General features: G+C 37.5%; 1 protein-coding gene across 1 annotated transcript; it reads right to left on the bottom strand.

The window, feature by feature from the left end:
* Positions 1 to 575: 575 nt before the first annotated feature.
* LOC148657426 (uncharacterized) lies at positions 576 to 10680 on the bottom strand. Its single transcript, XM_088643693.1, has 8 exons — positions 10527 to 10680; positions 8105 to 8222; positions 7689 to 7833; positions 6236 to 6349; positions 4863 to 5007; positions 4318 to 4466; positions 3230 to 3369; positions 576 to 2179 (listed from the first exon to the last, which is right to left on the bottom strand). The coding sequence occupies exons 2-8, from the start codon at positions 8208 to 8210 to the stop codon at positions 2025 to 2027; spliced, it is 954 nt and encodes a 317-aa protein (XP_088499819.1). The 5' UTR covers positions 8211 to 8222; positions 10527 to 10680; the 3' UTR covers positions 576 to 2024.
* Positions 10681 to 12341: the final 1661 nt, after the last annotated feature.

Below are 12341 nucleotides of genomic sequence, written 5' to 3'. Positions count from 1 at the left end.
AGGAGGAAGGTGCGCATCTCCAGATTCATAGGATTGGGGCAGTGAAGTCCAAAGTCATCACAGCTGCAGCACCAATCCATGTCTTTCATGAAGCTCTCCACCCTGCGGTGAGGGTCATTTTCACACCATCAACACCATTCCCAAGGGTGCCAAGGACTGAGGTCCAGTCAATGGTCCCGGCCTATGCCCTGCCACTCTGCTTGCACTGGGGGGATGGGTGCCATCAGTCCCTTCTGTCCCCACTTCTCCCCTGAAATTTCTCTGGAGGTTTTTTCATTTTAAAATTGTGAATGGCTGTATTTCTGATAAACTTCATTTTCATTTGTGGTGTTCTGCATGAACAGCAAAAGGTAATGCATTTGTCCTTCCTCTTTTTACTAAATTACATCTTAGTGAAGTTTTTTAAGGAAAACTTCTACCACTACAGGAAATACAAAATGATAAAGACAAAGACTACAATTGTGTGAAATGTCTTAACAATCAATGTCATTGCGATGTGTTAAGAGAACAAAATTGTTCTATTGTGGGAGACTGGTTAACAGTAATCACACAAAAATTACCACACAATATGTATATTGATTAAAGTATTGTATTTTTAATCTTTCTGTACAAAGTAGTTTTACAAAAAATGTCAGGCTCAGGGTGTGTGATCTTCAGAATGAATGAAATGAATAATTATTAATTTATTATTATTTACAAAATCTAAAAACAGCTTATGAACAATTGTTAAAAACAGCTTAACATTACATATTCAGTGGTAAAAGAGTAATTTATAGAATCCTTGCAACAGTTGTTAAGAAACATTAAGCTTAGTAGTAGACACTATAATACATATTGGAAAGTCAGCGTAATTAAAAAAAAATGCACACAAAAAATAACAGTGCAAAGGCAATTGTTTCATCTGTAAAAAAGGCAAGTACTATATTCCACATATCTGTTCTCTCTCCCAGGGTGAAGATACTGAAATGGTCTCAATACTTCAAAATTTCCAATTCACAGCTGTCTCTTGTCCTCCTGAGTTAAAGACTTTTGATTTCACCTCTTTTTTTCCATGAAAGCTAAGTCATCTTCATTGTCAATATTTTGAAAACTCAAGCAACAGTGTGACTTCAGACTGACTGCAGATATTAGGTGAAGCAAGTGTTCAATGTTAATTAGTGTATTTAAGAAGGAGTTAATAATAACAAAACTCAAGTATCCTTCATGGTATCACTTAGAACTTCAGAAAACAAGCTCACCACAGAAAAGTGCAGGAGTGTAGTCTTTTTTTTCCCCATGAAAAAATTTCCATTGTAAGTGCATTTAATGTATAGCTCTAGGCATAAGTGTTAAAAAATATCCGAATATATATTTCATTGGACTAAATCAAAATATAAAGAATAAGTTCCTGTGAGGGAGTCAATCTATGATCCAGGAGTCCCAGGTTCGAGCCTGGGTCACCTTACTAGCCAACTGTGAAGGGGATTCCCAGAGCAGCCGAGCACACTTGGCTGATTGCAGCTGATGGTATGGGTAGATTACTCAGCCAGGGTACTTCTCTCCGGAACAGAGTGACCCCTGTGGTCTCCAGGGTCCTTGCACACTTGCGGTGCTATGGATTAACTCTTGTAGCAGCTCCCTAGCTCATTCCTGGCAATACTGAGGGGGGTTTCAGGAAGTCTCTATACCCTCTACCACATTCATCCCTCTAGTTCATTCATTAGGATCTAACCGAAGTACTGATGTAGTATCCGGAACAAGAAGGCTTTGTGTTTTTAGTGGAATCTCTGTCAGGTCTGTGGTAACTGTACTGTATGTAAAACTTAAAAACTTTCCCATAATTTTAAAAGCACCCTTTTCAAGGACTGAAGTGATGAATGTTCTAGAGTAAAATGACTGTCTTCTGAGTTTTAAAACCATTAATAAACTGGTGTTAATGTCAAAATTCGATGTCTTGGAACTTAAGGGAAAAAAGTGTCCAAGAATGGTTCATTAAAAAAAGCTCCCAGACATCTCATAGTTTGAGTAAAACACTTTCTCTTCTTCTAGATGAATATTTTTTTCTGTTTTTCTGCAACATTCATTGGCGACAATTGTGTAGAAGGGTCTGCATCCCGGTACAAAGGATGTCTCAGATGACGCCAGATCACAAGCACGACTCGCACAGTGAAAGTCACACACGCAATTCCAAGCAGAACAGCTGAAAACAAAGAGAAAACCAGTGTTACGGGGAAATGGTTCCTTTCACACCCTAAGAATTAAGGTTTCAAAAACTCTAAACCAAAATGATGTGACTCACTGAAGGAACGAAAACAATAAATAATTAATTGTTACAAGCAAATCTAGCACTATGAGGAACTGAATTCAGGGGCACGTTAAGTGATTCCTACTGGAGATGTTTTTGACTTTTAAACAGTCATTGTTTTTTCTTTTTTCATCTCTTGCTTGGACATTTTGTTTACATAGCCAGCAGGTTTTCTGTACCGTATTTGTTGATTGTGGTTGACACTTAATCAGGTGAAACATTGACCTTTATTAGCTTTTCTCTATCAGAACAACATATCTTCACATGGATAATAAAGAATGCACATTTTTTCCCTTGAATGCTACAGTACCTTCACTCCTCCTCTACTTTTTTAAGTTACCGGTTTAAATCAGCCAACTGGTGATTGCTTGACATATTTGCTTTGGACTAGTCCCACATTTTCCAGCTTTAGAAAATCAGATAAGGAAGTTACTGTATACTGCATATATTTTGGTTTGTGAACTATAAGATGAAAACTGAATGAAACCACTTCTGATTACTCTGTGATATACTACACTATACCCATGCTAATGAAAGAAAAAGCTCAAGCTTTCAAAGAAGACCATTTTAACTTGGGAACAAACAACAGAAGCAGTTCAATAAAAATATTTGTGATGCCACTCTTGATCTATTGTAGGACAGCAATACACTTACAAATTATCTTACAACAATATCAATACCACCTGTGCATCTGAAGCCCATTACTAGCACAATTACTAGAATCTGTACAAGGGAGTCCCAGGAAGTAGGTTTACCACATTAGGACTTTTTCTTAGAGCTGACTTGAAAATACCTCTCACGTTCTGACAGGGCTTTATGTTCAGTGTAAGTGCAAGATAACTGCAATACATTTTACAGACAAGCATGTATACGTCTCTCTCAAGTACTGTAACACACAAACAATTTTTGGATGGCACTTCTTGTTTCACTTTGTTTTGTACTCACCGATGAAAATTCCATTTGAACTTGGTGATTGTGCGTTGAAATTCTTAGTCATATTTCCTGACAAAGCCACAATCACGACAGGGTACACAGTAAGGATGTAGCGCACATGCTTTTCCAGAACAAAGTTTTCCAAAGCAAACCTGTTGCGAAAGAGGAAAAAGAGAAATCGAACAGTCTTTTTTGAGACACACTACATGTAACGTGATGCTCTGATCTTGCACTGAGTAGGTAGGCTATTTTTTCTGAGCTTGTATATTAAACATGCCACTTGAATTTGCCTTGAGTTCCAATTGATATGTACTGCTTTTACTAATTACATCAAATATTTAATTTTCTTGTCTGACAAAAAGCTAACAAAAGTCTTGTATATACTATAGAAAAGTACTGAGTTTATACCAAGCTCAATGATGTTAAAACAAAATAATACACTTTATGCAATTATATCTTTATTTTGATGATGGCACCGCAAAAAGTCCCTGTTACACTGAAAGAGAATCATATCTGGATTTACAGAAATGATGTTATAAACCCAGGGAACAGAGAGAACTATATTTACAGCTTGGAGAAGATATGACTTCAAGTATAAAATTCAGTAACACAGAATGATGACAGAACCTGTCAAAGTTTCCCCATCAAAACTGCTTCAAGTAAGGGACAGCATGAATTTAGAAGGGTATATCTTGCTTAACAACCTTCTTTCAAACTATCAAGAGCAGTAATGGATAGAATAATAGATAGAAACAGAACATATGATTTATTAAGGTTTTCTTATAATTATATTCTGATATAATTCCTCATTTAAGATTAGTACCAAAATTGCAGAAGGTAGACATTTCAGGTAATGCATATCTTGAACAGAGAAGACTCTGATGGGACCTGATGCAAGTATTCAAAATCCTCAAAGACATTTGCAAATCAAAAAGAAATAATTTTAAATAAACCGATGTTTTCTTGTAAAAAGGAAACGGTAGCTCAAAAGGAAGGATAAATTCTTCCACTATGAATTTTTGTATTTTATAAGAAGGTGGGATTCTACACATTTCCAGATGCATGAAAAACAAATTATGAAGTCAGAAATGAGCACTTACCACACAACTAACTCAATTAAGAGCAACGAAAGAGATACAGTGCCAGCAATGTCTCTGGACACTCCTCCGTTGTACATTAAAACAACAGTAAAGTTCAAAAGTGTGGCTATTGTTGTCCAGGTTGCATACAAAGCCACCCCATTTTGAACCTGCAAAAGACACACATGTATATCATTAAGGGTCAGCATACAATTTACAATCATACACACACAACATATCCAGTAACTTTAATCCACTTTCAGGGAATACAACATAATTAAAATCTGCTTTTCAATTTTTACCTGATTTATTTTATCACGCATATACTTTATTACATGTCATGCTTTAGTGACCATTTCCCTATGATAGGTGTGTATAGTAAAAAAAAAAACGAATATGAAAATATATGCACTTAATGATGTTTATCTACACTTTTTAGCCACTGTCAGGCTATTAATTTGTATTTGATCACTTTTTTTCAGTAACTTCTCAAGACCATCATTCTTAAAAGTGTTTTAGGAGATGCCTTGATCTAACAAGAAAATAAGAAATAAAATTAACAGTACCAGGACCCTTATGAGCCAGAGATCAGCTCTGTGATATGTGTTCAGCCAGGCACCATACGAATTCAGCCCATGGCAGCAGAAGAAGAGAACGAGGTAGTTAGTGAAAGCGATCAGTGCCAGGAAAATAAGTGCAGGTATCATATGCCTATGAGAAAAAGAAAGACACAGAGGAAAATAAGTTCTTTCTAGCTGTAAATTGTATTTCAGTCTTTAAAAGGAAATATTAAATGCAGGTAAAATACTGTATATTGCAACTTCAGTGACATATTTTCTCCCTTCATTATTCATTAAGCAACACTAATAAACCTTGTCTGAGTATGACATTCAGAGATCCTGAGATGTGCCTGTAGAATGTGCTAGAATCCGTTTCTAGAATCGTACCACCTCCTTTGCACGAAATGATGAAAGAATCTGACAGCGCAAGGGTGGTAAAAAATGCTTTCCAGCACATTTCTGTTTGCAAAGGAGATTGGCGCACATGTTACAGACACCCAGATCATTTGGTTTCAGTCAGCAATGCTGTGGCTCAGAGAAAGAGAAGATCTGGCAGTAATGTTGCAACTCAAAGGAGCAAAGACCTTTAAGGCACCAATAGGTACCTACACAAAAAGTACTGTCATTAAACTTATGGGCTACACAACTGCAGAGTTCACATCAATATGGGCAAAATCTTCCCAGGTATTATAGAGTGTGGTTGATAAAGAATTCCAGGTCTGTGCCTCACAGTGCTGGAGCTCCAGGGAGCTATCTGCATGGAGTTATTACACTACAGTATATCCAGAGATATACTGGTAGGTTAATTGGCTTCTGAGAAAATTGGCCCTGGTGTGAGTGTGTGTGTTTGTGTCTGTGTGTGCCCTGTGATGGACTGGATAAAGCTGTTAGAAGGATGGATGTCTCACTAGGAGCTGGAAAAGTCATGAAAGGTTTGCTGTGAATGATGAGGTTTAGTTGGCGGTTGAGTACTGATTTGGGGGGAAATTAACACTGATTACCAACAGGAGGTCAGTTTGTTGTTTTTGAAGACAATCATACTGTGCTGTTAAAATTAAGGTGACAAAGAGGGATATAAAGCAATAAACTCTGAACAAAAATAATGTATTTCTGCTTCACACACCTGGGCTGAAAGATAAGGCTGTGGTATTAGCTGGAGCTTGTATTCTCTGCTCATTTTACTTGAACTCACTTTATAGTCAATGTAAAATTGTCACTTCTCACTATTAACAAAAGCAGTTCCTGTACTGTGTACAGTACAGCCTGCACTTTCACAGTTACAGGAGTAAGCTTTTGCACTTTTTATAGTGAGTTATCATTTCAGTAACTGAATTCAACAAAGGCACCTTCAAAAACATGTAGCGTGTTATATTACTTACTCCCTGTCCCACAGAAAGAGCCAGATGATATTCAAACTCATGTTTGCGATCCACGACACATAGAATCCATAGGGCAAGACTGCAGGATCACAGTACATCCAGCCATAAGTATTTCTGAAGAAAGAGTTAATTAGAATTGTTAGAACACTACTACCCTGCTTAACTAATCATTCAAAAAGTTTCAATTTGCCATTGTCTTAAGTCACAGTTTCATTCTGTTACAGAAAGTAAAAATACCAGCCCTAATTCTGATTTGTTCTTTTAGAAAACATCAGATAATACTGTATTACAGTAATAATGCTTACTTTTCATATTGTAATTTGTGGTATTGAAATCTATTTTATCTCCTATGACTCTGAATTCTCTGTGTACCATTGGCCAAATACAATGTTAATTCACAATGTTTAGAAACTTAAAAGTATGGAAACCAGTTCAAAATGTTGATGTTTTGCATCTTCTTAGCTGTGAAATAATCCTTTAAACCATGGCCTACAATTTCAATTTAATAGGGCCATTTTGTATACTTTTCTTGCATTTTAACTTCTATAAACACATTTTATCAATAATACTGATTTGTTAGATGTTAATAATGTTTCAGTCTCACAGCCCAAGCCTGTGGTTTATTTCTTTTAAATGGGTGCACAGTGTACTTCTTTGATCCTGTGACGCCACCTCAATCAATTTATTGCACCACAGAGTGTTACTATAGTACTATAATGTTGGAGTGTCACTGTTTTTGAGATGCCCTTCTAAGGAAGGAGGAAGGCGTGTCTCCAACTAATATTTTGTTCATCTTTGCATTGTTACAATCATGCTTAAATTGTGGGTTTGAAAAGAACTGTACTGTACTGTGTCTTTCCTCTGCAATATGAGGATGGAAGGAAAACAAAAGAGGACATATTCTCAAGAAAACATATGTGGGATGAACAAGCTGTGCATTTTATTGTTAATTCAGCTATTAATAGAATATGAAAGTTCTTCTCCAGAAAATTACTACGGGAACATTTCAAACTGGATGCTTCTCCCCATTGGTTAAATGGATATACATGTAAATGAAAAAAAAAAGGTTTCTTAACCAGTGATTCATTTTCTTGTATACTGAAATTACCCCTTGACAAATCCTACTGACAGGAATTAATCTGATGAAAACTGAATGTAACCCTAATGGGGGAAGTTATTTTTAGGCATGAGTAATCTTAGAATTATATCAATGGGAATTTTTAGTAAAATGACCTGTATCTCAAGACTGTTGTTTGAGTGTTAAAGTTGTTTTTCAATCATAAGAACTACTTTAAATATATATTTAATTATTTGGGATCAAAAATGACATGGGCAACATATTTTCCACAACAACCCATGTAATAGTTATCATGGTATTTTCCTGTAACACAGTGGTGTGTTCCATAGGAGACAACACAAGGAAACATGTAACACGTTCAGTGCGAATGGTTACCTCCTACATAGTCCAGTGAAAACATAGATGAGCCAACTGGCTTGCCAAGCGTAAATGACCCCCCAGATGGAGAAAGTCCATCCTGAAGGAGTTATATCTGTGTCATACTTGTTCGATATATTCCCCGTGTTCAGCAAGAAAGGACCTGCAAAACCAGAAATTGGACACAAGATAAATAATTCATTTCACAGTAAAGGTACTCAACAACTCAGGGTAACGGCAGAGAGAAGTCACTTTGGTCACCCTGTCATTTCTGCTTCTTTCTGACATACGCGCAATTTCCTTCTCGAGCAAAATGATTTCTCCTTGGGTAGAAATAATAAAAAAATGTTTTATTTTTATGCTTTAGCTTGTGAGGGCAACATTCTGCCGCTGTCCACCATGAGCATTTGCCTTGTATGTTAATCTCATCTTACCACTTCCTGCCCCTGCCAGGCCATTAAGGGCAATAGTGACTATGAAGATGACCAGCGACAGAAGCATGGCCACAAAGCGCCTGGGGTTGTGCCTGCCCAAAGTCATCTTCTTGCAATCCTTGGGGGAAAAAAAATAACATGTTTAGCGATATTAACAGTAAAGCACAAGCACTTAACAGTAAAGCACAAGCACAGTAAAGCAAAGCACAAGCACAAGCACGAGCACAGGGCGGAGCAGTGGCTCTGTGGCTAAGGATCTGCACCTGTGGCTGGAAGGTTACCGGTTCAAATCCTTCAGCCACCAGAGGAATCCTACTCCGTTGGGCCCCTGAGCAAGGCCCTTAACCCCAACTGCTTCAGGGGGGCCGTATAAATGGCTGACCCTGCGCTCTGACCCCAAGCTTCTCTCCCTGTCTGTGTGTCTCATGGAGAGCAAGCTGGGGTATGTGAAAAGACAAATTCCTAATGCAAGAAATTGTATATGGCCAATAAAGTGATCTTATCTTACTTACAATTTTAAAGTTCAAGAACCAAAGGATGTGCCTCAACATAAGTAGAGCTGATATCAAAGGAAATAAATCAAATGGGACAAGGTTATTGCTTCCATCCGTTTTCTAACTGCTTTATCCAGAACAGGGCCGCGGGGGAGTCGAACCCTAACCTGGCCAGCAATGGGCTCAAGGCAGGGTATGCCCTGGATGGGACACCAGTCCATAGGCCGGGCACTCACACACAGATACCAACAAGCACACACTCACTCCGGGTTCAGTTTTTTTCGGAAGCCAGTTAACCCAGTAGTACAGTATGTGTTCAGATTGTGGATGGAAACCGGGAGCACCCAGAGGAAACCATGTGAGCTTCCCAGATAGCATGCTGACAGCATGGTAACACGGCTTGCTAGTAGTAACTGACTGACAATTTATGTAACTTAAATGTGCATCTGTGATTCAAAACATACTATACTTCTTTCTTTGAGATCATCCCAACTGGCTGTAAGTACTGTAATTCTCCAACTGCCTGGACACAAGTCATGTGAAATAGCCAGGCAATTGGCAAAGTGCCTGGGTATTTCCATAGGTGCCCCACTGCAGCCTCTGATTATGTATAGCTTATTAACCTGAAATAATTATCAGATCAACCTTGCAATGCATGATATGTGAACACAGATAAAAGTGGATATGTACTATAATACAAATTCTGCATTACAGATCAATAGCATTTGTCTAAAATGAAATGCGGTGGTATTTGTCTAAAAATAATGTCATTGTCATGGGAAGAACCACACCACGTCGGGGCCTACACACTGCAGACCCAGGCCAAGGGTAGTCAACGGTAACATCAGAATTGCCGTATACAGTATGCTGTTGCAAGTCTTTGCTCCAGCTAGTCGTCGAGTATTGAAGTGATCCGTAGCACCCGCCTTAAATAAGATTAAAGATGAATTCTGCGCTTAACATACTGGAAGAGTCAAAGTCCTGGAACAGTGTGGGACCATAGTCCAGGTGCCAAGGTTGACCACCACTGTTATCAGCAGTGCTACTGTGGTAGAGTTTGAATACAGCATGTGGTGAGCACCAAAGCTCTGGGGAAGAAGAAATCTCACAGGACTATACCTTAGGCATCAATGTCTCAGCAAATGAAAGCTAGCGTATAGGTATATCACGTTAGATGTAGTTTAATTTCTTAACTACTTTATTACAGGCCTGAACTGCTGAGGACTGCTCCACGATCTCACACCTGTTCTCTTACACCTAAGCACACTTCCTCACTTCTCTCGCCCTATAAAAGGCGGAATAGCTGCAATGTTATTCTTGTTCTTGAATTTGTAACCTTAAATTTATGTCAGTAAAGTAAAAGCGTATTAGTGCACAGATCGTGCATTTTCCCCTTTGGTGTTGTGAATGGGGGTGGGGGATGGAACGGGTTCAGATGCAAGCCTACAGTAAGTGAAAATTAAGACTCCTTTTGTTTACCAAAACAAAGAGGTTTGCACGAATCTGTGAGCCGCTCTTTCGCTCTTGTAATATTGCGAAAATTATAATTATTATTATTATAAATTATTCTGAATTCTAAAATTACTTAACAACAGTTCGGTCAGTTACGTATTGTAGACAGCATACAATACAGTTTAACCATGCCTGTAAAACTCAAAATGAAAAAACAATCCCTGTGTTTTATCATATCCCCTGCATAATTTCAAAGCAAACACCAGACAATTACTTTTAAATGTAAAATAATAAATCTCTGTAGCCAGGACCAGAGTTTGACACTAATGCTACAGTTTACAATAGATCAGTCTTCTCTGACATTTGTGACCCACACTTCCTGCTTGTAACCACGCATAACATGCACACGTCAGTCTCCAAACACTGATCTGTTTTTTACTCCAGGCAACCAAAAAAGTAAATCCAGCATTACTTACTCTGAGTGGTAAGCGGAAGATGGACAAAGAGGAAAAATAAAGAAAATGCAATTACTTTCTGCCTTGTCGCTTTTTTCTTTGTCTCTATGTCGCCAGATACATCAATTAGGCTGAGTGCACCAGTATTTATTCTTCCACTGAGTTGTGTAACAGTTTTTTTCCTTACATAACAAAAGGGGATGGGGAGGCGCTTGTCAGTGTTACACAAATATTTTAGTATCGCACGTGTCACTATCATACGCATTATGAAAACACGAGACATTTAAAAGCTTTGAATCTATTGGGAATTAATAATTTATTTTGGGGGTTAATTACTGAGATTGTTCATTTAAAGGCATTGTTAGAAACCATGCTTTGCATTCTTGGAAAATGCTTTTGAAACACGCACCATTATTGTACTGAATAAGATCCACTGACTGATCATAAATACTGTATACACAAATTATACTGTATGCTTGAGATACCATTATCACATTGTTATTCGTATCTTTAGTAAAGACTGCAACATCAGCTAAATGATAGGTAGACTACGAACGTGAAGCCTACAGTCGTAAAATATTTAGTATTAAATCTGGTGTTTTAGACAGGATTTCTAGTTATATCAAGGATTTCCCACCTTTTCCCATTTTCAAGAAAACTCTCCAAGGTGAGAATCTGTGGGGACTCCTAGTTTAAAAACGCTGATGTGTATTAAAAACGCTGATGTGTATTAAACTAGTGTCTGTCAGTCTATGAACCTTTATGCAATTGACTTGAAGAGGCATAAATGACACCTCAGTTTTGAACTTCATCCAGAGAACCACGTTTCAATGATTAACTACATCAGGGCTTGAGTTATATGACCCCGCCCGAGTAACACCATTTTGTAAATCAATGTCTTACAGACAAATTCCACGCACTGTAATATCCCTCAGGTGGGTAATACATGTGTCCCTTATCACACTGTCAAAAAACTCATTTTTATGCTAGCCCTTTCTTATTACTTTGAGATGTAACATTCAATTTTGTTTTCGCATTGTTGTTTTTTTCATTCAGAAATTGTTCCTGAGCATTGTCATTTTCCGTATTGTTATGCGATAATGTGCATGGAAAAGGATTAAATTTATCAGACATTTAAAGATGATATTCAGATCACCACCAGCATAAAGCCTCAAAGCAAAATCTAAGTGAAATAAGTGTAATGTGTAATAATTAATGTGTAATAAGTGAGAAATCAGGTACTGTATAGCAAAAACTGCAGGACCCATTGGATCAAGGATGACTCGGCAATCTGTGGTCTTCATTTTTGTCCTGGTTATTGTCATCTACACAATATTCTTAAATTTAACTTACCCAAACAGCATTATTTTAAATAGCACACAAATCCTATTTTTCTGAAACAGAAGCCTTTATAAATTGATTCTTAGAAAACATAGACAAAAAAAAAACAATCATTTGGATTTAATGCCTGTACATACAGTAGTATGAACATAACTCATTACATAGAAATGTACATTAAGTATTAGAAATTCATATAGTAAGAAGCAAAACATAAAGTCCACAATATTGAATTAATGTAATGCAGCATCATTCTAACTCAACACTATGTTTCACATCAACAGAAGGTGCTTCAATGTCTTCTTGGAAAAAATAAATATGTCCTCTGGAAAATAATTGTAGTGCAGATTCATTTGTTTATTGATTGATGAATACTGAAGGAAGGTCCATTATTACGTGTTCCTCAAGGTTTTCAATTCTGATCAAGTGTCCCAGGCTTTGGGGATGGTCAAACAGATGTTGTACTTTCTGCAACTACAGCCTCTGAATAGCTGTTCT

Source organism: Lepisosteus platostomus, chromosome 8 (assembly GCF_059453375.1).
Source record: "Lepisosteus platostomus isolate fLepPlt1 chromosome 8, fLepPlt1.hap1, whole genome shotgun sequence".
In the NCBI taxonomy this organism is placed as follows: domain Eukaryota; kingdom Metazoa; phylum Chordata; class Actinopteri; order Semionotiformes; family Lepisosteidae; genus Lepisosteus; species Lepisosteus platostomus.
The sequence above is the reverse complement of the archived record's forward strand: the minus strand, read 5'-3'. Positions and strand labels throughout refer to the sequence as shown.